Raw genomic sequence first — 24,009 nt, 5'->3', positions numbered from 1 at the left:
GTGTTTGAGGGTTTACAGATCAGGTTCAGCTGCAATATAGCTACACTACTTACTGGTTTTACAAAAATATTAGCAGTCTGTTGGTAACAGACAACTGGAGGAACTCGGTGCTGCCCGCTACAGACTCCTCAGATTAGCAATTATTAAAAATTAATAAAATGGTTTATTTTATATATACACATATGTTCCAAAAAATTTATACAGTTAAAATATCAAATTAGTGATCTGGTAACAATACTGTTCAAAATAATCTCTTTTGTATGAACATTAAAATACACGTTTTTAAAAGCGTTTCCTTTTAGTGCTTCCAAAGCACAGCGTGTGCCAAGGCCACCTGAAGAATCTCCGTCCTCCTCACAGGATGAAAGAGAACTGAAGTCGGGGACCTGGGAAGCCTCAGGTGCACTTTCATAATGTCTGCAGACAAAACAGAAGAGAGTCTGAGGTAGATTGTTTAGTGACCATCAGGTGGTAACAGTCACAGGGCTGTCTTTAGCTTTCATTAACACAATAGCAGTTTCTTTACTCTCAATCTACACTGAATCTCAAGTTTAAAGGCATGGCTAGCAGTTCTTGGGAACAAGACCCTTGTCTCTGTGGTGGCAACATGCAATTTTACCAGTGCAGGTGTTTCTGGGAGGGTTTTTTTTTGGGAACACACGGGCTCTCTCCACGATGCAGACAGTGTGTGCATTTGACAGTGCCCCATTTTAGTGCAACCTGCTGCCTATAGCACGTAAAATGTCTAATGACAGCGTTCAAATGAGTAAATTCTCATCACCTGCAGGAGGGGCAGCAATGGTTATTTTCTTCAGCCTGTTGAGCAAATAGCACCCTCCACAGGAAAAAAGCCACACCTTTCATAGCAAATCCTTAAGGTTATAGCCCAGCTTCTGCCGATAGAGGTTCTTAAAGTTAAAGCTCCACTGCTTCTTCTCAGACTGTGACAGTAAAATCACTTGACTGCAAAGATGGTGAGGGCAGCAGCTACATCCTCTTCCATTCTTCTGCGGCACAGCAAACTCATTCCTGGTCCACATTCGTCTGGCCGGTACATTATTATCTACTGTTGACATGATTAACTCTGTTGGGTAGGCTGTTGAACTCTAGTTCCTCTAGTATTCTCTCTAAGTGTTGTATTAAGACCCGTTTTTTAAACCTAAGGAAGAGAAGGAGAGCAATTTAATTTTTTTCTTCCAAAAATACAGTTGAACAAACTCAAAGACTATTCAGCCATGACAAACCATGTTACCAGAGGATCTCTGTTTCCAGTATGGAAGAGCTTGGAAATTTAATTTAAAACAGCTGCCCTTCCCCAACCCACCCAAATTTTGGGTCTATCTTCAATAATGACCCGTCTCTCTATTTCACATTTAAACTTTAAGTAAAGGCCACTTACTCCATAAAAATATAATGGTAGTTTGACCACTAAAACTACTACAGTAAATGAAATACGTCAAAAAGGAAAACAGAAAATACCAGTTCTGGAAAAGTTTATGATTTACTGATTGATGATTTTTATTCATGATCTAAATTAACATTTAATTTATGACTCCGAGCCATTTATATCTATACAAACCTTGCTGCTTCCTTGATAGCAAATTCAATGAAATACTTCTGAATTTCCATAGGTCCTTGTACCTCCTCAAGAAGAGAGAAAATTTTTTCATAATCTAAAAAGATAAAAATCCAACCATGTATTAAAAAATAAGTCTTACAAATGCATTTTCAATAAATCTTAACAGCCAAAATAAAAAAATAAAGCCCAGAGGTTCACACTTCTGTGTATGGTAATACATGTTAAGGCAAGAAAAAAGCCCACACTGTCTTTATGCACAGAACGCAGGTGATACCAATAATTTGAAGTGATACTGATGATTTGGTATTCAAATGTGGCACCAAAGAATTAGGTTCTCTTTAAAAGCAGCAGCTAGAAACATCTGCCCTCAGAAAATGCAGGCTAGATAGAGAAGCCTCATATCTCCATGAACACAGTGCCATCGTTGGCAGTTAATACGCACGTAGGGCCACCAAGCCCTATTTTAACCTAGAGCTGTCATTTCCGAAAGCAGAGGGTAGGATTAGTTCTCTTAGAAAGACTAATTATCAGTGCTTAGTGTGAGCACAATTAATATAACTATCTTACTGGTACACAGTAAATACATCCACTGCAAAAGAATGAACTGGATACCTTAAATTAGAAACAAATAAAAAAATAGCATTGTTTCAGTATTTTCCGTAGTTGAACCCTGTATGAAGATATTTATGGTGCTATGACTAAAAGCCTGCTCAGAGTGATACAGCAGGCACAGTGAGGATATATGGTCAGAAGTGTGAATATTTGTACATATTTGACCCTACTACCATTTAGCTTCTTTCTTTAACATCTGCCTGAACTCTGCAGCAAGACAGATGACTCATACTGAACATAGTACTATTTTACTCTACACCACCATTTACCAGACTTGAATTTGGTACGATTAGATGAGTCCACTTGGCAAAACAGGAAGCAAAGACATACCCAAGTAGGAAGTTTTAAAACATCTTAAAAATAAAATACATAATGCGTCATAAAAATGGCTTCATCTCTCAACAGCCTCAGCCTCCCACAATGACTATAGGCCTCAACAAAATACTGAGTTTTGGGAAAGCAATGGAAGATCAGAAAAACAGAAGAGTTAAGAATACTCTATTATACTAATTACTGGAACTTGACAATGTATTAGACAAATATTCAGTAATTTAATTTCTAGAAATAATTCATTCAGACACAGACCACATTAGGGACATCTGTCAGCTAAGAAAAAATGGAAAGATTATGCCTGTGGCAAATCCTACAGCATATACATTAGTTGGAGTTTCAGGTTAGTGTTTTGGTTTTGATCCTGTATACAAGTACAGGCAAAACAGGTAAGAAAAGCTCAGGAGGCAAGTTACTTTTTCTCACAACATTTTAGGTTTTGGGGGCTTATCAAACCTTGTAGGAAAAAAGGAGAAAGTAATTTTTAGTCTTCAGTTCTTAAGAGTTTGCAATAGTGTTCCACCACTAATTACACTATCTCGCAAAATAAAAAAATACCACTTTGCTATTAACTGTTACGATTCCCTTTCAAACATATTCCAAGAGGCACCCTCACGCCTTTGCCCTCCAAAGGAAGTTTTGAAGGACAGAGAGCAAAGTACACTATGCATACGCAAGGAGCAGTGCAGCTTAAGGCAGAGTCTATCTAGTCTCATTAGATCATCAGTAACAAAACCAAAATCTCTGAAAGGTGCTTCACAGGATACCTCTCATACCAGTTAATGTTCAAGGGCAAACAAGGTCACTTGGCACTCAACTTCCCAAGCATTGCTGACTAAACTTCAACTCACCTGCCCAGCATGCAAGAACTTTCTTCCTTTTTTGTCCCTCCACTGCTCATATACAAGCAATCAGAAATTATTCAAAATCTAAAGTCTTCTCTCTAACACCATGTATAATACACTAATAAGAAAAAACAAAACAACTTACTTCTTCCAGGTTTGCGAACCTCTTTCATCACTTTAGTTTTGATATCAGCATTGTTTCCCTCCAACATCATAGGTGTTATTTTGAATGAATTTGGCACAGATTCGGAAGTAGACTCTATAGCCCGTTTTGGGTCATCTCCAGTCACACTGTAATTTAGAGGCCCTCGAACAAGTGCGTTGGTACCAGGTTTATGATCCAACCCATCTTCACTTAAACAATTGAATTCAACAGGTAGAGAGTCTAAATCATTGGGTAACATTTCATCCTCCCCCATAGCAGCTGGAACCGAAGGAGCCATTTGCAGAGGTAAGCCATCAATTTGCTTTTCCAGTGTCTGACAATTTTCTGCTTTCTTCTCTCCATTGCCATCTTGGACAATACTGTTATTGGTATCTACAAATTAGAAATATGTATTTTACTCGTGCATAACTGCAGTATCATAAAAACCAAAAGGAAATGGTTCTGCATCCTTTCTTGTTTGAAGTACTGTTTAGTGATCTGATAGCACTGAACGACTCTCCTATATTTTTATTCAGCCTTTGATGTGACCAAGGGAACAGTTCCCTTTGGACTGTTACCATCTTGTATCACTATCATGAAGTCACCATTTTCTGTATTCCTATTGCAGTGTTGTGATTTCTAAGCAAACTAGTATTTTCCTTCCCCCAATTCTAGCTAGTAGTTTTCTTCTGACTCCATTTGCTGCAATAGATGGGTAAGAAAATTCCTATTTGTGGGAATTCAAAATGTAACCATATCTTAACTTTCCTTCCCCACTACAGAACACACAAACGAGAACTAAAAGCTGATCTGAAATCCTTGCTACCTGCAAATCACCTTGGCAAAAACTTTCAGTATTATTATTTTTTTTAAAACAGTTCATCAAAATTATTTTTTTATTCCAGGCTTCATTATATATGCTTCATATAGCAGCAGCCTGTTTATCTAGGCCAACAAAAGAAACTCAGTCCTAATTAACACCAACACATACATATATGCTGATATACCCTTTTGAATCAACTCAGAAAGCAAAAAGAGTTGCGACCACGGAGGCTGCTGTACAACTCCTCAGTATACCTTTATTTGCTGGGACACCTTTGAGGTTCAGATACAGTGGGGATCCAGAAGCAGATGGTGGCCCTTTCCCACCAACATGATTTGTTACGACGGGTGGTGACTGTGGCCGTCTCAACAGTGGTGACATGCTACGCCTTCTCTTTAGTGACGCCGGAGTATTGGGCTCTCCAGGACGCTTAATCTTGTTCTGAGGCCCAGCAACAAATTCATCTGCTTCATCTATCATCATACCCTGCAAAGAAAAAAAAAATTTTGAAGAACAGTATAAAATAGAAATTGTATATAATAGAAAGTATAAAATACTCCATCAATAAATTTATGAAACAAGTCCCTCTCTGTTAAAATTCAGGTGGCTTTCAAAACACTTACAGCTCCCAGAACAGAGATGCCAAATGTGTACTGCAGAGACAGACCAGTGCTACTCTGTAAATCAGCATGATTCTTTACACATTTCTCTTGGATCACGTTAAAGACACCACTCCTTTCTCCACATGACAGAAGAGCTACACAGGTTAGCAACATACTGCAGTTGCTGGAGAGAAAATTCTACTCACAAATTATTTTCAAGCCATGTTAAATATGATACATCTCCTCCTACCTTCTTATCCTGTTTAAATGGATTGCCAAATGTATGAAGTCTTTTTGGTTGATCTGGGTCAATCTCTCGAAGTGGTGAAGGCATCATTTTCAGGTATTCCTGGTAATTTCCCATTTGAGCAACAGGAACACTATGAAGGCAATCTGCCACAGAACAAGAAATCTTAATTTAGTCTACCTTAAAACTAAGGCAATACAAACTTCACACTCTTCAATTACCAGTGTCAGCATTTAAGAACTAGAAATGACTACGTTTTTCCCACTATAGAGGAAAAGCTGAAGACTAGAATTTTAGAAATAAGGCTGGCAAGAGTTGAGCTTAATTGGCAGAAGAATGAAAATTAAGTAAGTTCAATCTCTATGCTAACAACTGCATCTTTAGACCGCCAGCACCTAATAAGGTTAAAACAAAATAAGCTGCGCTCTGCTTTAAGCCACCATCACTATAAAAAACAAGTCTACTGAATCTTATTGTACAGGCAAGCTCTCCCATTAAACTTGTTTTTAAAACTCAAAGCAAGCATGACATCTTGCATGACAGAAGGCAAAAACTTCCTTCTTTCCCCTTCAGAATCAAGAAAAGGACACTGACTGACTCAACAAATGATGCAATGTCCACTTCTGCTCCCACACCCAGGACAGAAAAACATTACTTCAGGGAATAAAAAAAAAATAACTGTACTCTCTCCAAACTAATAAGGAAGAACAGTGACTACTTACCTTCATCCTGCCCCAAGATAAGCCTGTGTGTTTTCAGAAGATTGGTTCTCATTCTAGTTAGCTGGTCTAGAAGACTGCGACGAGGAATATCATATGCATTTCTGAATGCCTGTGGCTTCAAATCCTAGTTTTATAACAAAACAAATTAACTTAGCTAACTAAAAGTTAGCTCTCACGCACAGAGAAATTCCTCTATGAATTGTAATAACGGTAACTGCTAAAAAAATTATTCTGAATGAACTGTAGAGCTTCATAACCGCAAACTCAATGGCTGTCTTTTCAACAAGACCTTATTCAGCATTAGCGCTTTCAGCTCTATTAAGACTAAGCATTTAATTCCTGGATGAACAACACTAGCTATCTTTTGCAGAGATTGTCACTTAAAACACAGTAATGTTTTTTCACTGCCATGGGATTTTCAAACAGTGTCCCAAAAGCAATGGCAAAAAACTGCATTTACTCGTCTCATTATTTATGCTTATGCTGCACTATTCATGATTCAGTGCAAGTACTTACTTCCTTCTACACTAATTCCATAAAAGTTACCCATTTAAAACAGATGAGATCAACTGCTTAATCATGCAAGATCACTGCACTATTTACCTTGTTTAAAAGTCCTATGTGGAAGCCAGCAAATTCTTTAACATTCATTTCCGCCAGTCTCAGTGGAGATTCCCCAGTGATCCCTTGCAGCAGTTGCTTAAAATCCCTACTGTGTACCAAGGAGAGGCCACTGGAGTGATTTTTCACTTTTATTCCAATTTCTTGTGGAACTTTCTTACCCACTGAACCTATTATCCGCTCCGACTCTATTTTTGTCTACAATGGAATCACACCATGAGTTAAAGAATCAGCAGGCATTGCAGATTTCCAGTATAAAACACATAGTACATTAACAGAATAAAACTATAGATGTAGTTCCCAACTACTCAACAAACAGGACAACTACCTACCCAGGGATATATTGGATTACATAGGTTAAGATCTTGAGTAGAAAGAAATCCTGAAGTGCTAGCATATGGAAAAAAATATTTAGCCAGTGTATCTAAATTCGTATGTCAGTAGGAGGTCTCTGAATATCCCTGATTTTGCTGCAAGTCTGTGACTTTCTTTTGTGCCCCTGAAAAATTATCTTTAAAGGGAAAGAAAAAAAAATGCAAGGTGGGATGCCTTAAGTTACTGTGAATTTGCATCTAAACCAATAGTATCATTCAGATACAGTAGCATAATTTTGTATTTCATTTTTGATGCAACCTATGAACTAAGGTTTGTACTGTATGTTCACAAGGGAGAAAAGTCATTAGGAGACATTTGCTTCATCAGTAAGCTTCTAAAAACATATTACTTCTCCAATTAGCACAGATTTCTTATTATAGCTACAGATAATTTTACTGTATTAAGCTTTAACTGTATTCAAAGTAAGATTTTTACCCACTTACAATACACCTCCAAAAAACCCCAACCAACCAACACCCCAAAACCCATGGCGATTGCAACCCACTTCCCCCAGATCTCATCCTCTGCAGGATTTGCTTCATTATCTCTGGGAAACTCTGAATTTAAGGACAGCAGGAGCACAGCAGAATTCTGGAATTGCTTGTCCCTATACAGGATGTTATAATGCATCCAACACATTTAAACTGTTTCATGTGCAGAGAATATCTGTGAAAACCACAGTATCAATCTCAAGCCATTCTGACTCCATATTGCAAATAAGTAAGATGAATTTGTGTATCATTAAGTTACTGAAATACCACAGGAAGTTTTATGTCTAATGCTCAATCATTCAGAGGCTTCTGGAATGTTTTTTGTGCATTCTTTAAGGTGGAGGATTTTTTCTTTGTAATTTTAAAGGCTGCGCTGCTTCCCCACTGACTTCTAGATGTTGAACTACTGTTGCAAGAACCATTTGTGCTAAGGAGGCAGGGCTTTCAGTCAGTTACACCTGAAATGGCATTTTCTCTAACAAAGAGAAAAAGATATTTAAGACTATTTCACTCTTAACACATAGAATGGATTTGTCCTGAAGGAAACAGGAAACTTGGATATAAAGCTTGAACTGTGATTTCATTTGCCATGGGCAAGGATGTACACTTTTTTTTTGGAACATACACATTGCCAAGGCACACATGGAAATAAACATGAGACTGAGAGCAAGCCTGACTTCAGCTGTGAAGAACAATGGCAAGAGCAGTCATAAATCCAATTAGTGATAATCTTTAGAGTTTAAAAATCTAGCAGATACTTAAAATATAGCTGAAGAGGTCTCCTTCACACTCCCCTCCACCACTTACAGAAGGCACAATCACTGGCTACAGAACCACTCTGGATTCATCCATATGTGCAGTGGAAATGCTCACCGATCTTCAGTTATAATATATGCTGTATACCCATATGAATTCCCACAGGGATTAACTGCTTTATAATGAGATTACCACAAACTAAATAATCAACGCACTTCTAATTGCAAAGGTTTTATCAATACTACCTGTTGGCTGAGTTTTTTAAGGTAAGAGATAACACTGTAACTAAGTCCACAATCTAAATTATCTGATATCAGATTTGGAGCTCCCATCATCCTTAGGGCTTTCTTTAATGGCTATAAGGAAAACAAAATACACAATAGTAAGAGAGTAAGTCTTTAAAAAAAAAATTTATAAGATCAATTACAGGAAGCTAAGGCACATGGATTAGTGCTCTAGCTTTTCCACTTTTGGCCACTAAAATTCAAGTCTATTCAGATAACATGAGTTTGGTAGTCTAACTAGCTCGCAATGGACATTATGCCACATTACCAAGACATCACACAGTGTGGTGCCACTGGCAATTTCCACTCAAAGGCTCAGTACCAGAATAGCCGGGATGATGCAAGTCCATATTGAGGTGCATTGTCCAAGCTACGTGTAAAAGGTGACACAGTGCCCCCCCCCCCTTTGTTTGGCCCAGCCAGTTCTCTTAGTATCAGCTTCCCAAGTTCTAGTGCTTCACCCACATTAATAAGCAAAACTGCATCTTCCTGATCAAGTTACAAAAATAATGCCAAATTTTATTTCTCTGAACAATCTAAAGTACTTTAGATCAAAACGTATTTCGTATTTAATTAACAGAAAACATATTTAATATCTTAATATAGTTACTGTTACTCAATATTACTAGAAACTTATTTCTTAAAAATGTTTGACCTGATCTACATACCTCTGCAAAGCAAAATTTTTACTACCTAAAATGTCATCATAATTATGTAAACAAAATTCACTAGGAAGAGGTATGATGCACAGGACTCTGGTCACACCAGCCATTATACCCAGCAGGATGAAATGAAAAAAAGGAACATACCAGTAAGTAGTAAGGAGGCATTGTTTTTAAGTAGTTGTCAAAAGCCTGTCGCCACTTCAGATTTGGCTTAAGTTTGTGAACCTTAAACAAGTCATCTGCAACAAGGAAAACAACAAAAGAAGGTTTCATTTATATAGTCCCAGACCATTAGCATCACCCAAAATTCCATGTGCCAGGTTTCCCCCCATTTTTTTCTCCCTCCGCCCATCTCCCAATGGGGCTTCCCCACAAAAAACTGTTCTTAACCTTAGGTTTGAAGGATTGTGAATCCCCAGTCCTAGCTGCAGTAGACAATCCAGAACAAGTCCTCATTATAGGCAAACTTACAAGGTACACCAGACTTAAATACTGCACACAACTACTAGCAGCACAGAAGGTGCAAAAGATCCACTTGTTAAAGAGTTTCACCTCCCTCACCTCTCTTGCATCATCAGGGACTCCCTGTATCTGATTAAACCAAACAACATTAATTTGGTTCAATTTCCATTTTCAGCCCAGCTTTGTTTTGTTCAACCTGTATGATGAATTCTGGACTCCAGTAAAAACATTCTTGGGCATCAAAGAAAAAAAACAACAAAACACCAAAACAAAAAACAGAGCAGGGAATCCTTCTGGTCAGCTTTGCTGGACTCTGCTGATAAGAGCAGAAGGGGCGTACCTCCAAGCCACACTACCTGCCTTGTGCCAAAGCAGCAAACTCTCCCACAGATATAGACAAGAGCCAGTAATTAGCTACAAAAACTGCTGCCCTTTAAGAGGAGGGCAACCAGATTATTTCCTTTGGATACTGTTTTAGAAATACCTTGCTTGCACTAGAGGTATGCATATTGCCGTTTAGGAATCACTGTGTTGAAGCATGTACCTATTTGCTGTGCACGCTGTAAACCGTAACAGTGATCTCTAAACATCAAAAACACAGTATCCTGCAGTTTATCATTTGAAATTATGGATTATTAATTGAGATCAAGTTTCTCCTTAGCAGGGCTGTAACATGCTGGCAAACTGAGGCTAATGGAAGGATATGTAGGACTGGAGAAAGGGATGTCCAAAAATTAACTGGGGAGAGCTGCAGGAGACAGAGGTGCACAGAAGAGGGTGTGCAAAAGACAGATGCAACAAGAAAATTGTTTTCTCCAGATTGAGCTTTTATGAAGATATATTTGGAGAAGAAAATTTGACTTGCATAGTATTCTGCACAAATCGAACAGATGTTAAGATACGATTTTCCAAGTTCTCAGTCAGACCACACTTAATTACAGGTATTTTCCAATCTAAATGAAATCTGTATCACACATAAAAGCCACACTACAGATGCTAATTGTTCTCTTTCCTGGCCTGAAGGAAGTGGGGTGGAGTTTGAGAGGACAAGTTAGAACTCCATTTAAAATCTCAGTATACCACATGCTTAGCACCATTATCCAAAAGATCCTGTGACGATATCATGACATATGGCAAATATAAAATCTTATCTTATAAGCCTATTAGCTTTTTGCAGCAAAATGGAAGTTAAACTATACCACTCTCCCAAAATTGAAAATTATATAAAAAAAATTAAAATGTAAAATGTTCAGTATCATACTATGTCCTGATATTTTAAAGTCTGAGTTGGTTATGAGTACAGCTTGAACATTAAAACCCTTATCAGCACTTTACTACTGTCTGACTTTGTAAACCGTGAAGGTTGTACCAGTATATAACCACAGCAGTTTGACTACACAGACACTCTTAAACGGCACAGACGTTCATAACGCTCAGCTAGCTATGATTCTTAATCCACAGCACAGCTGTAGTCCAAGAAGTCAAATGCAAAAGCGCCTCCCTGATCTTTGCTATCCAAGTAAGAAGTTCTCAGATCTAAGTAGAGCTTCAGCAAAAATTTGTCTATTTAAAATGAGAGCCTCCCCACAGCATGAACTCACCGCAGGAACTCCTATCCTCTAAAAGGAAGACAGTCACAGTGGTAAACACAGCCACAAGTTTCAAAGAGAACATCACCATCAACATCTTACCTGCCTCTATTGCCAAGAGTTTGAGACATACACTGTCATCAGATTGTAAAATAGGCACCCCACTGTGCCCTGGGCTGCACATAATCATTTATATAAATAAGTAAGTAAACAGTAACCCAGTTAACTGTCTTTCACAGATTAAATCCCAAACTTTTGTAGATAAAATCCAAAAGTATTTTAAAAAAATCCTTTCATAAATCAGTTTTAATCCAACCTATTCATTTTCAGATACTATGTTCTGTATAGTCTACTTAATGCAGAATTCTTTTTACTTCTGAACTCAGAGGGAGCTAAAAGCACTGGATAATTGGGAACATGGTATTAAATACCACTCAGAAAGGGCCACAAGCTGCAACAATTCAAAAGATCAGGTAAAACCATAGACAGATCAGTTAATTCAAAACTGTGTTGCGAAGTCTTTACCCACTTCAGATTCATGTACAAAACAACCAAACTGTGACAAACAGGATACCAATACACATCTTTAATACCCAGTACCAAATAAGGGGACTTCAGGAACTTTCAAGTTCAGGGAACAGTAAAAAAGAAAAAAGAGCAGGAGAGACAGAATGTCAGTAAGTAATTTTAGTAGTTCAGCTGGAGCCTAATTGACAAGAACAGTTCACGTGTCAACAGTCTAGTTCTGAGTGACAGCTTGCACCATGTAACCCGAAGTAAAAACTTAACACTTTAAAAAAAAAATAATCACCACTCACATTAAATTCCACCCGAGCAAGTACACCACCATTCCCTGCTGACTCCTATAATTCTCTGTGCTTTCTAAAACCTCTGCACTAATAAGTATACTCCTTTGTTTTAAGCAGTAGAGATTCATGATTCATGGAAAGCAGTACCCTTTCCTGCAAACAATCTAGCCAAAAATAAGGCACTACAATGTAAAATAGTATCCACTATTAAAAAAGGTATTGTGGCACTCTTCTTCCACTGATACAAAATGTTTAGCTCTCCCTCCCAGTGCCACAGCTCGCCATGTTCACGTTTGTGAGAACAACAACCCTTGGTTTCCAAAATATAAAATCATTACTTGCAGGTTCTCTCAAGGAGCCTGTAAAGGCATCAAAAGGAAACTGTCCATGTTGCAGTCCTTCAGGGGCAAACATTTTCTAAATGCTCATCCTTCTGCATATTTAGTCCCACAGACAAAGGGTATTAGCCCCATTTTCATCATGGCTGTTTCACTACTGCTTCTGCTGTCACTCACAATGAATAATCACTCCTATTGCCCAGCAGTGCCTGCCCTCCGACTAATGCAGCTAAGATCAGCCAAGGAAACATCTTAGGCAAGGTAGAAGCATTCAGAAGTATACCTCATCTTTGCTAAGCTCTCTAACCCCTTGTTTCATTTCTACTTCATGAACCTGGCTGTACAATTCTTTTTAAACAGAAGAATATCTGAAGTGCAATAGTTTTGCTTGTATCAGATAAGGGCAACAATCCTTCAAGAGGAAACATCTATAATCCATAGGCCAAACATATTCAGCATGAAAGCATGTCAGCACCTGTCTCTGAAAAGTTGTCTTCAAAAGTCTGCCTCACACTGAACAAAAAAGGAAAGACAAGAACTGCACCCCACCTCCTCAGTTCTCAGAGCAAACCATCACCTCAAGTCATGATGTCGCTCTAGCCTTTCCTATGAGAGCAAAAAGGAGCTGCTCAGCTGCAACAGTACCTCTGACACAGTCTGTTCTACCTCTGTAAAAGCTCTAGAGACCAGAATTTTTGTCAGACAACCAAATTACCATAGCATACGGGTCAAGTTAACACATGGACTGTGCACCTTCACTGTTTTATGAAGTCTCAGTCGGCTCCTTTCCTTACAAAGCTTCAGATTCTAGAAGCAAACCCATTAAGTTACAAGCTAGGACAGGCTACAGCATTTCCAAATCCACTCTTGCAGAAATGAAGATATAAATCACCAAACCTACAGGATGTGGTACAATTTACCTCCTTCAGTCATGGACCACTACAACTGTTTCAGGTTACTCCAGTATCATTTGCAAGCTTCCTCATGCGTGCCTACCTTACCTGTCTTTTAGGGCTGTCTCTTACATTACTTTCCAAAAACAGAATTAAAACTTCCCCTGCTCAAAAATGCAGGAGGAATAAAAAAATGCAAAAAAAATTCTTAAGCACCTTGCTATCTGTTTATAAGGCTGAACACACATAAGCCACATGATATTACAAATAACGTAGTTGTAAAGTGGTTTTGGCTTTGTCTGAAAGAGTCACTAGAAAGAAGGGAGAGAGATTATCCACAGTACTATCCCAAGATAAATCCCAGTCCTCCAACCAGTATGGCAGTAGCCACTAGAACCTCACCGATGCACCAATATGGGTGGTAGTGGCTGAATAGAGCAGATTTCTCCCGGGCTTGGAAGTTCTCTCATTTTAATCTGGGTGAGAGTAATGGAAGATTGGTTTTACACATGCAAATCAGTCCTCTACTGAACCATCAGTATCCACTACTGGTACGCATTAAGGCAGACACAGGGGGAGGGTTTATAAATAGACACAACCCCTACCTATCTACAGACACAAACACAGAGTTGGTCTTTTTTAGAATATCTACAAATAATTTAACACATACGCTGCTTATCATCTTAACCATTTTCTGTACTGTTAAGTAGAAGGGAGGCCAGAACTGCTTTCATGTTTTATGTATATTCCACAGAACTTAATTCCACTATGCCTTAGAGACCAAGGATGAACAAAGTCCTGGAACGAGATCTGAACATAACACTTTTGTGTATGTGTTTGTGTTAAAAATATGGAATGCACAATATTTGCATTTTAGAGAAAACATCCGCTTTTAACTCTGGCAACATGGAAGCACTGCATTTTCCTTTCAACAGCCTTCAGAAATTTAAGATGTGGGATACCAGGTGAGTAAACCGCAGAACAGTACTACAGATACTGAAAATTGCCTTTCTCCAAAGAGTAGGAAGAGTTTTACACCCCTGCAAAAAAGGAAGGGGGAAGACAAGAGCCAGCAGGGAAGTCACAGCAGAACTGCAAGTGTCAGCATCAAAATGAATAAAGGAAATTCATTTAGTATCAGTGATGGCTTTTCAGATAGTGGATCTGCTGCAGTAATTCAGGAGCCACAACCTTGCAGAAACTCTAGCTTAGTCTAGAAGTATCCTACTTGCACACTTTGGGACAATTATTAGGCTACATGGATGACTATGTAAGTCATACTCAAATTATTTGCAAGCACAAATTTCTTTTTTTGGTTATGGCCAGGATTATGAAAAAGAATTCCTGAACTGTGTTGTGTTTTTTTCTAGAAATGAATGGAAAAATCCTGTGTAAGACAGTAAGAGTTGGTTTTAATTCTCTTGTATCTCCACTGTTATTCTGTATCACTGAACATACCCACAAAAAACAGAACAAAAAAGCTTTACAGATCTGCAACTAAAAGGGTTAGTAGCACCCACGAAACTCTTCCCTCTGCCATTACCTTTATGCCAGAACCCTTATAGCCACAACTATTATGGCAGTTATTCACACAGCACCTTTTCATACTGCCTTTCCTGTAGAAAGTAATTTCATTGTGGGAGTAAAAAAAAACACTGGTCCTTTGGGCAGGGAAGAAATGTAGACTGTTTCACTGCTCAATTCGTTCTTAACTGCTCTAAACTGCGTCAGGGAATTCCCTCTTCCCAACACCCATGACAAACACTGCATCTGATCTTGCAGTAAAAAAATAGCTGCTGCAAGAGCAACTGCAAAACCTGGATACACCACACCCTAAATGAGGGAAAAGAATGGATGTTGAAGCTTACTCCAGGTTAAGGAAGAGGCTACGTGTCTAGGAGGTGAACAGCATCAAACATGCACTGGAAGCAGGTAGCTCTCCTCCTCTGCTGGAGAGAAAAAAAGGGAGAGGGGGTATGAAAATCCTCTCCTCCCAAATTATGTTAAGAGTTTGCAACATTCTCTACTCTCTGATCTCCATTATTTTATAATGTCTCAAACTAAGGCAGAACACCAACCGTTATTGTTTTTCTTTTACTCTGAAGTAGCTGCACTGGCAGTCCAATGTAAATTTATTACCTACCTAGCAACGGAAGTAAAACAGGATAGTTGTAAGGCATCACAAAGAGGTTTACACAGGTTAAAGTAGTGCTTGCTTTTAAATACCCAAACGGATGGCCAAGTTCGCTGTATTTTCCACTGCTACTCACAAATACCTGGTAAAGAATAAAAGATGTCACTGCATTAGAAGAATATGAAGAACATTAAGCATTGGGGCATTTAAAAACTAAAATAAATCTGAATCCCACCGCATTAAGACAGCAAATTATCAAAAACAGCCAAGTTTGAGGTTGCACACATCAGGATGAGCATGCAGTTAACATTCCCCAGTCACAAAACTGAGACATGCAACATTTAGTCTACACCAGTAAGTATGGAAACGCTCTTCATAGTATAATCTTTAGTGCTTTAGTGAAACTACTTTGAAGTGATGCCCTGAAAAGTTTCTGAAAATAGGTTAGGGGACATCTGTTGAAAATATGTTAAAAAACAACCTATTTGAAATTAGTCTGACTCATAAAATAGCATGACTACAATTTACAACACTGATAAAAAGAAATCCGAAGCTTTTTAAGCACAGAAATTAACCAAAACAAATAATCAAGAAACATCTTTTAATTATTCTAAGTGTCAACATTCTTAACATGGACTTTGTTTTCTTTAAAGTGTGTGTGTGTATATACAGCGGTATTAACTTTGAAAAGCAATACATGCAAACAACTATTTCAACAGGATAAAGATGGCACATATTCTTGTTGGGACAGTCAAATAGCCCATATCCAATCAAAAACTGTTTTCCCCCAAAAAAGGAAACCTTGCACTAAAAACAAAGTTATTTTCCTCTATTTTTCTCAGAGCATGAGGAACGGGGTTTGTTACATGGTTTCTATGACAATAAGCCTATTTCTCTAGTTTGTAAGGGTCTGATATGTAGCTGGGAGAAGAAAAGCAGGTTTTTTAAAACAGCAGAGTAATGTTAATAACTTAGGCAAATAATGTACCTATAAATGCTTAAAGCACATTTTCTAAATTAGTTTATTAAAAGTAACTTCAGTTTTTCTCCTGAATGTGTGTGTTGTATTTTCAGTGAAGTTGTAATATTTAGAGGGAAACTTGAGATACCTCCAAACCCACCTTTCCAGCTAAAGTATCATACTAAACATATGTGCTGGTGTACATATTAAGCTATTCTTTACAAAAACACCATTATATAGAGGATGTGGAAACAAATCACTTATCCAAAAATCACAAGAGGAACATGTGACAAAGGATTTCAGCAACAGAACTTTGACCTCTTCAAGGCCAACCTAGTCACCAAGATCAACAGCTTTCATTCAATTCCCATTAGCAGTTTCAACAATCTAGTGGAAATTATTTGCAGCTGTTGATTAGGTAACATGACAGGAACTAGTGCTAGGTCTTCCCTGTAAGCAAATGGAAGCCTACAGAGAATTTCAATTTAGCCGAAAATGGAACCTGCGGGACACATTTCTTAGCAAAGTGAGATGAACCTAGAAACAGAATTAAATGAGATTACAAAGCCTGGAGAGCGAACACTCATTCTGACTCCTGATAATTCTATTAGAAAGGAGGTAACTGAAACCTTGACATGTTTCCTCTCCTCAACTGCAGAGTATGCAACCAGACCCCAATTCTCCAAGCTTACAAAGACTAAAGTACCTTAGGATGCCCACTACATTTCTAGAATAAAATAAAGGGCAAATACCTGCCAGCAGGTATGGGGAGACTTTCGTTCCAAAATGTACTGTGTTAAGGGTGAAGGCTCAAGCTCATATTTGTCAAAAGGAAGCTTGTCTATTACCATGGGCTCACAATCAACACAGGAGAACCGCACAACGGGGTGAGCTGTGCGTGGAGGCTAAAAGAAAGGGGGGGGAAAAAAAATATATCAATTGTCTGGTATTTATGGCAAACAAATTCTCTTAAAGTTTTATACACATGTATTTTACCATCCTATAGGCTTAAACTCTCAGCTTTTTCAACTTCCTTTAAAAGACAGAAAGACATAATCTCTATTCTATTGTGGGAGCTTAAGTCATTCTCTAACTTAAAAAAAAAGCCACCACACACACACAGACATTCTTCCCACCAAGAGAAAAACATGGTTAATATTCAGCTATTTATCTTTATATTTAAAAGCCTCTGTGCCAGTCAACCTATAGTATCATAGATAAGTTTAAAGAAAAAAAAAAACTTCAACTGCTTCCCAGATTGATGTTCACAGAATTACAGATGTGAAACTGTGCTCGCTTCACAAATGATATGTCAAGATATTCCCTGCTGAGTCCAATTTTTTTCCTCTTGAATCATGGGAGGGAAAAACAGTACCTTAAGTACTTGCAAAGTACAGAAACAGAATATGTCTAACAAGAGATACATTTAGAAAGGCTAGTAAGACATGCCAAATGCATCATCATTTCATTAAGAAAAGGAGAAATGAATGCTGGTTTTTCCCCCATTTTCTGAATGAGGTAACTCTTCTCTTTCAGTTTTAATTCTTCCTGCTAATGAAAAAAAAGAGTCCATACATGAAGTAATACTAAGCAGAGAAAACATGGTTGATCTATCAAAAATATATATGCCTTTTTCCATATAAATGCGTTTTATAAAGCTTTGATTTATATTTAATAGGCTGACTATGATTTGTGGTATGTAAAGTAATTATAGTTAAATTTTATAATCTTTTAAAAACCATTTACCAAATTAACTAACCATATACATGGAAGTAAACCTTCCAGATGCAAAAACACATCACAGCATATAGTACCTACATTAGATTATACCATTCAGTGTTATAAATAGTTCTAACTACCCTTTCAAAGCAAAGTCAGATCATATTAGCAAACAAAGTAAAAAAAAAAACCCACACACCACACCACTCCACTCTACAAACACACCACTTTATTATTCATTTTCAGTCTGTTTCATTAGGTGTAGAATCCTTTTTTCAGTTCTTAGTTTACTTACCAGTGTTGGTGAATTCTGATCAGGCCAAAAAGATTCTGGGATTGGCCAATGCCCAACAGGAACACCCGTTTTAGGGTTAGGCCGTACATAAATGAGTTTATGACAACTATGCCACGGTTGAGAAGCAAATGAATTGATGGGCCTGGATGAATCAACAAGTCCATCTAAAATTTAAACAAAGCAAAATAACAACAAAAAAGAAAATAAAAAGCTACATGCATGCATTTGTCCCCCAGCAAAATTTCTGGATTAACAACCAATAAGGTGTTTCATTACAACTGTTTCAAAGACATACAGATGTTTACATCAGTGGTTGAAAAAACTATACATCAAAATTTAGAACAGTATCATCTGAGAAACAATGATAACATTTGCCCACATCTACCCTTCTGCTTCTGTGACATAGCCACTGGATAATTAGTGCAGCAAGGCATAGTCACATATGGAAAATGCTATTTGCTTAAACTTAGTACTTTGTCATAGATCTGATAGGCAACAGCAAGCCTAGCATTTTTAGTCCTGCCAGACCTGTAAAGACTAAGAACTTGCATTTACAGTCTTTCTACATGGGATGCGAAGCTCTCTGACTGATGTTGCCACTAGTGGAAACTGGAAGTAGAGAAAACTTTTACAGAGAAGTCAGACGCATCTTGCAGGCACAGATTTTGTCACATTTTTCATGAGTAATAATTCGCAGATCACTTAAATCCCACTCTCTACAGGACAGACCAGTGTTTTCTGCCAGTCTATTGCAGTGTACCAGCACAGACACCCCTTCACACTGAGGACAAAGAAGTTTGTCACAGTACAGAATCTCAGCATCAGTTCTCAAAAACTGCTCTTCAAAGCAAATGGCACAGCAGAGATCACACATTTAAAGAATCTTCTTCATTGTAAAGATATTTTACACTACTATTTTCCCTGCTTTAGGTAGCTGGCCAATATGTATCTGAAAGGTGTTTTGCATGGTATTATATCAGTTTGGTTTCTCTGCATTATATATACAGCATTTCTAGCATTGTTAAATCCCACCAAATTTCTCTCTAGTTTAGGGCTTTCTCAATTCATGTAAAAGAGAGAAAGTCTCAATATTTTTGAACATTCCTATCCATGGTGCATCGCCATTTAAGTGCGACAAAAATAAAACCAAACAGAACAACAAAACCAAAAAACAAATTTCACCAGCCGTTGCGCCACACAGGAGAACATTTGGGACAGAGACACAGGAATTTGCTGAGGTGCTGTCCTGCACAGTATTATAGGAAAGCCTTCGAATAAAATGGCATTTAAATAAGCAAAAGGAAGGGGGAAAAAAAAAAAAACATATATATACAGCAAGAAAAAGTTGATTAAAAAAATGAAAGCAGGAAGAAAGCTGGCTATGCTAGGATGCTCAGGGGATCCTAAAAACTATTATGTTTCTGACATTCCAGGAACATCCTCATTTCCTAAACATGAACTGGTCAGCTCTCTAGCCTTCCTTTCAGCCATGAATTACTGCAAATCTGAAAAACTGCTCCACATTAAGAGTACATTTTCCTCTTCCCTGTTATGCACTTTACTTGCAGCTAGCAAAGTAACTCCTTGTTCTTTGCACACATTTTTTCACTTGCAGTTAAGAACATTCAACTGAAACTTACTGTGTTATGATCAATTAGGAGAATGAAAATGTACAGGAAATTAAGCATTGAGATTAGAGATGTTTAAGTGTTTAAATACACTAGTCCTGGATGTAATTATTATAAAACAAACTTTTGACAACACTACTTCAAATTTTACTGCTTCCTGCAAAAAATCCCTTCCCTCAGCCCCCAAAAAGAGGCAAGAAAAGAGTGACAGGAGAGTTAGCAAGCAGGTAGATCGTCCATACAAATATGTGCAAACATATGGCGCCGTTTAACTTATCAAGAATCAAACTAACACTTGTAAAAATATAACAAGGACAAGACTAAACATAAAACTACTCAAAAGCTATGAACAGCACATGCATTATGATTTTGGGTATTTAAAGAGATACCAGAGCTCTATCACTGAAGCATATAAGCTTAATTGCTTTTTTTGAATGTATTAGGCATTCAATGCATCCTGGAAACTACAGCGAGAAGCTGGTAGGAAGGACACCAAAGACACTTAAGGACATCCACATGCATACAAAACATTTCTTCTTGAACATTGGTGGGGGGACAACAACAATAGACACACAGTTATGATACCTTCTCCAATAGGAGCTGGATCTGGTCCTGACTTTTCAAAGTTAATAACAACTCCACTTTGGACTTTTTGAACTAGAGATTCTAAACATTGATTCAACATTCTCTGTGTCCGAACGCAGTAAGAACGACCTATGCAAGAGATAAATTACACAGGGAAAACACAAAAGCAAATTTTGAGTAATTTTAATTAAGCAAGATGTTTTATTACATAAGTCACACTGCCAAGGCTTTTGGTTTTGTAAAAAATAATAGCAACAAACTTTTTACAAGTTTCTGTAAAAGACAAAATGCTTCTCAAATGCAATATAACCAAAGAAAAAAACAAACAACCTGCTGAGCTTTTACTAATGAGTAAAAGAGGCCATTAAGGCTAAATCAGGCTGGTCCAAGGACAACTTTATAAACGCCCTTAAGAACGCCCGATTTCACCAAGTCTATGTACTCTACCTGCTTTTGTCTACCCAAACCTTACCAACTCCTTCACACTCCCAGACTTCCACCTTCCATGCAACATTTTTTCCAAGCATCAATTCAAAAACATTCTGATGAACATCTCAAGCAACAGGCTCCAGAATTAATTCTTTTAAGATTAAATTTAGCTTATTAGCCCCGCAGCAGAATCAACATCTCAGTAATACCTGTCCCACTCAATTCAACATTTAAGTAACGAATCTCATGACTGAGCAAAGCCAACCCCTGGAAGGACAATCTAAGAAATTTTCTAATCCCTCCTACTGGTGCATTAAGAAAATTCTCTCACATCTAGAAGATCTGAAATAGGAATACGCGGTTTTTTTAAAGTTCTCCCATGCTACTGAAAACCAAGCTCCAAGTTGAATCAAAGGAAAAGAAATACTTTAAGGCAAACACAAAATGTGAACCAAAACAAAGTAACATCCAGTTACCTCCTGTAACTTCACACATCTGTGTGATAGCAGATTCATCAGTAGGCACACTCCCAAGCTGCTCTGGTTCAGCAGATGCAGCTCCTGGCAAACGCAGCACTAGAGCAAACAGCCTTTGATCCCAACGAAATGGTTCTTTGGTTAGTTCACTTCCAGGCAAAGGAGAATTCAAAGGAAGATGAAGCTGGTAAAGAAAGATTTAAGACTATTTTCAAGTACTTGACAAACCAATACTCAAATTTATTCATTACTCTGTAAAGGATCCCATTTCTCTCCTATCCGCTAATTTATCTGAAGTTATAGTCTGGAAACCCATATGAACTATGAATTTAGAGGCTGGGCAATGACAGTATAGGTAGCTTCTGTTCTCTATTATAAAACATTATTTAAAAAAAGGTAGATGAGGCAGAAGTACTATTAGCAGGAAAAAACAATTAATATTACTCTCAGCATAGTACCAGCTTGCAAGATCATAACTTGAAAGGATTTAATGCAAGTTTACCTCCTCTTGAACTCCAGCCGTATTTGTCAGTTTGTTTCCATCTGTGATGGTAATCAAAATAGATGGCTCCAAAAAGAATGGATTCCTTCCCTAGAAACAAAAGCACAGGAATGCTAAGAGTAACTTTAACACTCAGTGATAGGATTGTATTTTTGTCATTATAAAATAAACAGTAAGATGAGCAATCTTTCAAAATAATTCTGTAATTTTCTTTCAATAGGTGTGGAGCCATACAGAACACTATGCAAGATGTGCTACTCTGTGCACTCACACACAAGCCCTAAAGATTTTTAGAATTACTAGTCTTTTTCCTCCAGTAGTAGCACAAAACCCCTTTAGCCCACAAAAGCAGTATATAAATTGGTAGTAGTACAAAGAACTTGGAATTTCATGGTGACAGTGGAGCTAAAGACAGAGTACTTTTAACTGGACTCTTCAAATGTGAGAGAGGAGAAGTCAGGACATTAACTACAGGTAACATAAAACTGCAAAGCAGATTCGCTGCCATCCAGCGTACATACTCCCATACAGTAATTGTGTATGTACAGTCAGGGTCATTTCTACTACTGTTTTCTTTGTAGTCCAATAAGGAAAAAAGTGCCAGTATATTCCAGGATATGTTCAGCAGAGGTAGTAAGAAAAAAGAAGAAAAAAGTTTACAGTTCAAGTTTTAACACGCAGCTATCCAACATTTAGAAAAAAATAGTAAAATGCAAAACCAAAACTTGAACGACCACAATTCCTCCCCTACTGTCATAACTTCAAAAAACACAGAAAAATAAAAGACTGAAGACTATAAACAGATTTGTTACCTGTCCATAGTTGTCTATTCCAGACACTAATCTATTGAGATTTAACAAGTCAAACGATGACCTGAGCGCCTGACCAAGGGTTGTTAGTCCTGAAGCCTGAAGATTTTTCAGTTCATTCATAAACGTTGCATGGTTTTCCTTCCATCCAGCCTGTTACATAAAACAAAAAAAAAGCTTATTAGTTATTTTAGCAACAAACTGCAATCAACTACAAGTTGTTATTTACCTCCTTTCCCACCAAAAATTAATTATATTCTCTATTAATGGATACACTGCATCATTTACATGCTGCACACACCTAATCCATGTATGCACAACTTGATGTGAAACATACAGCTAAGCCTCCAATGGGAGGCTCACAAAACACATGCACTGTCAAGCATTTGAAAAAATTTGCAAATACCCAGCTCTTACCATGAAAGCTGCTATTAATTGTGTTGCCTCTACAGAAGTACGTGGATTAAGCATGTGAATTTTTTAGAGGAAACTGTCAAGTTTGGAAATCAGAAATGCAGCTGCTGAAGTAATAGCAATGATATTGGGGGTGCTAGCTGACAGCCAGCCCAGGTGGCCAAGAAGGCCAACAGCATCCTGGCCTGTATCAGAAAGAGTGGAAGTGATTGTGCCCCTGTACTCGGCACTGATGAGGCTGCACCTCAAATACTGTGTTCAGTTTTGGGCCCCTCACTACAAGGACGCTGAGGTGCTGGAGCGTGTCCAGAGAAGGGCAACGAAGCTGGTGAGGGGTCTGGAGAACAAGTCTTATGAGGAGCAGCTGAGGGAACTGGGGGTGTTCAGTCTGGAGAAGAGGCGGCTGAAGGGAGACCTTATGGCTCTCTACAACTACCTGAAAGGGGGTTGTGGTGAGGTGTTGGTCTCTTCTCTCAAGTAACTAGCAATAGGATGAGAGGAAATGGCCTCAAGTTGCACCAGGGGAGGTTTAGACTGGATATTAGGAAAAATTTCTTTACTGAGAGAGTGGTCAAAAATTGGAACAGGTTGCCCAGAGAAGTGGTGGAGTTACCATCACTAGAAGTGTTAAAAAAAGGTGTAGATGTGGCACTTCACCAAGCCCACTAAAACATGTCCTAGTGTTGCATTAACGGTTGGACTTTATGATCTTAAACGTCTTTTCCAACCTTAATGATTCTGTGATAAAACAAAGAGACAAGCAGCATAATATTGCTGCTTCTTCAGACATACACCCATCCCCCTTTCATTCTTTCCTCCATAAATCAAGGCTGCATCTGCATCAATGCATCTGCATCAATGCATCTGCA

At 38.0% G+C, this 24,009-nt stretch overlaps 1 protein-coding gene across 2 annotated transcripts; it reads right to left on the bottom strand.

Moving 5' to 3' along the window:
* Nucleotides 1-128: 128 nt before the first annotated feature.
* DDX26B (DEAD/H (Asp-Glu-Ala-Asp/His) box polypeptide 26B) lies at nucleotides 129-22,875 on the bottom strand. Of its 2 annotated transcripts, XM_010289661.1 has the most exons (16): nucleotides 22,730-22,875; nucleotides 21,918-22,007; nucleotides 21,416-21,599; nucleotides 20,511-20,639; nucleotides 18,298-18,461; nucleotides 17,036-17,188; nucleotides 15,332-15,464; nucleotides 9,242-9,336; nucleotides 8,394-8,504; nucleotides 6,509-6,724; nucleotides 5,906-6,029; nucleotides 5,187-5,329; nucleotides 4,589-4,820; nucleotides 3,512-3,904; nucleotides 1,580-1,673; nucleotides 129-1,159 (listed from the first exon to the last, which is right to left on the bottom strand). In XM_010289661.1, exons 1-16 carry the CDS (start codon nucleotides 22,847-22,849, stop codon nucleotides 1,060-1,062), a joined length of 2,481 nt encoding a protein of 826 aa, XP_010287963.1. In that variant the 5' UTR covers nucleotides 22,850-22,875; the 3' UTR covers nucleotides 129-1,059. The 2 variants fall into 2 exon arrangements, with proteins under 2 accessions (XP_010287963.1, XP_010287964.1); XM_010289662.1 differs by lacking the exon at nucleotides 8,394-8,504.
* Between the last annotated feature and the right edge of the window lie 1,134 nt (nucleotides 22,876-24,009).

This window comes from Phaethon lepturus, unplaced genomic scaffold (assembly GCF_000687285.1).
Source record: "Phaethon lepturus isolate BGI_N335 unplaced genomic scaffold, ASM68728v1 scaffold30476, whole genome shotgun sequence".
Taxonomy (NCBI): Eukaryota; Metazoa; Chordata; class Aves; order Phaethontiformes; family Phaethontidae; genus Phaethon; species Phaethon lepturus.
This window is presented reverse-complemented; position numbering and strand designations above follow the sequence as displayed.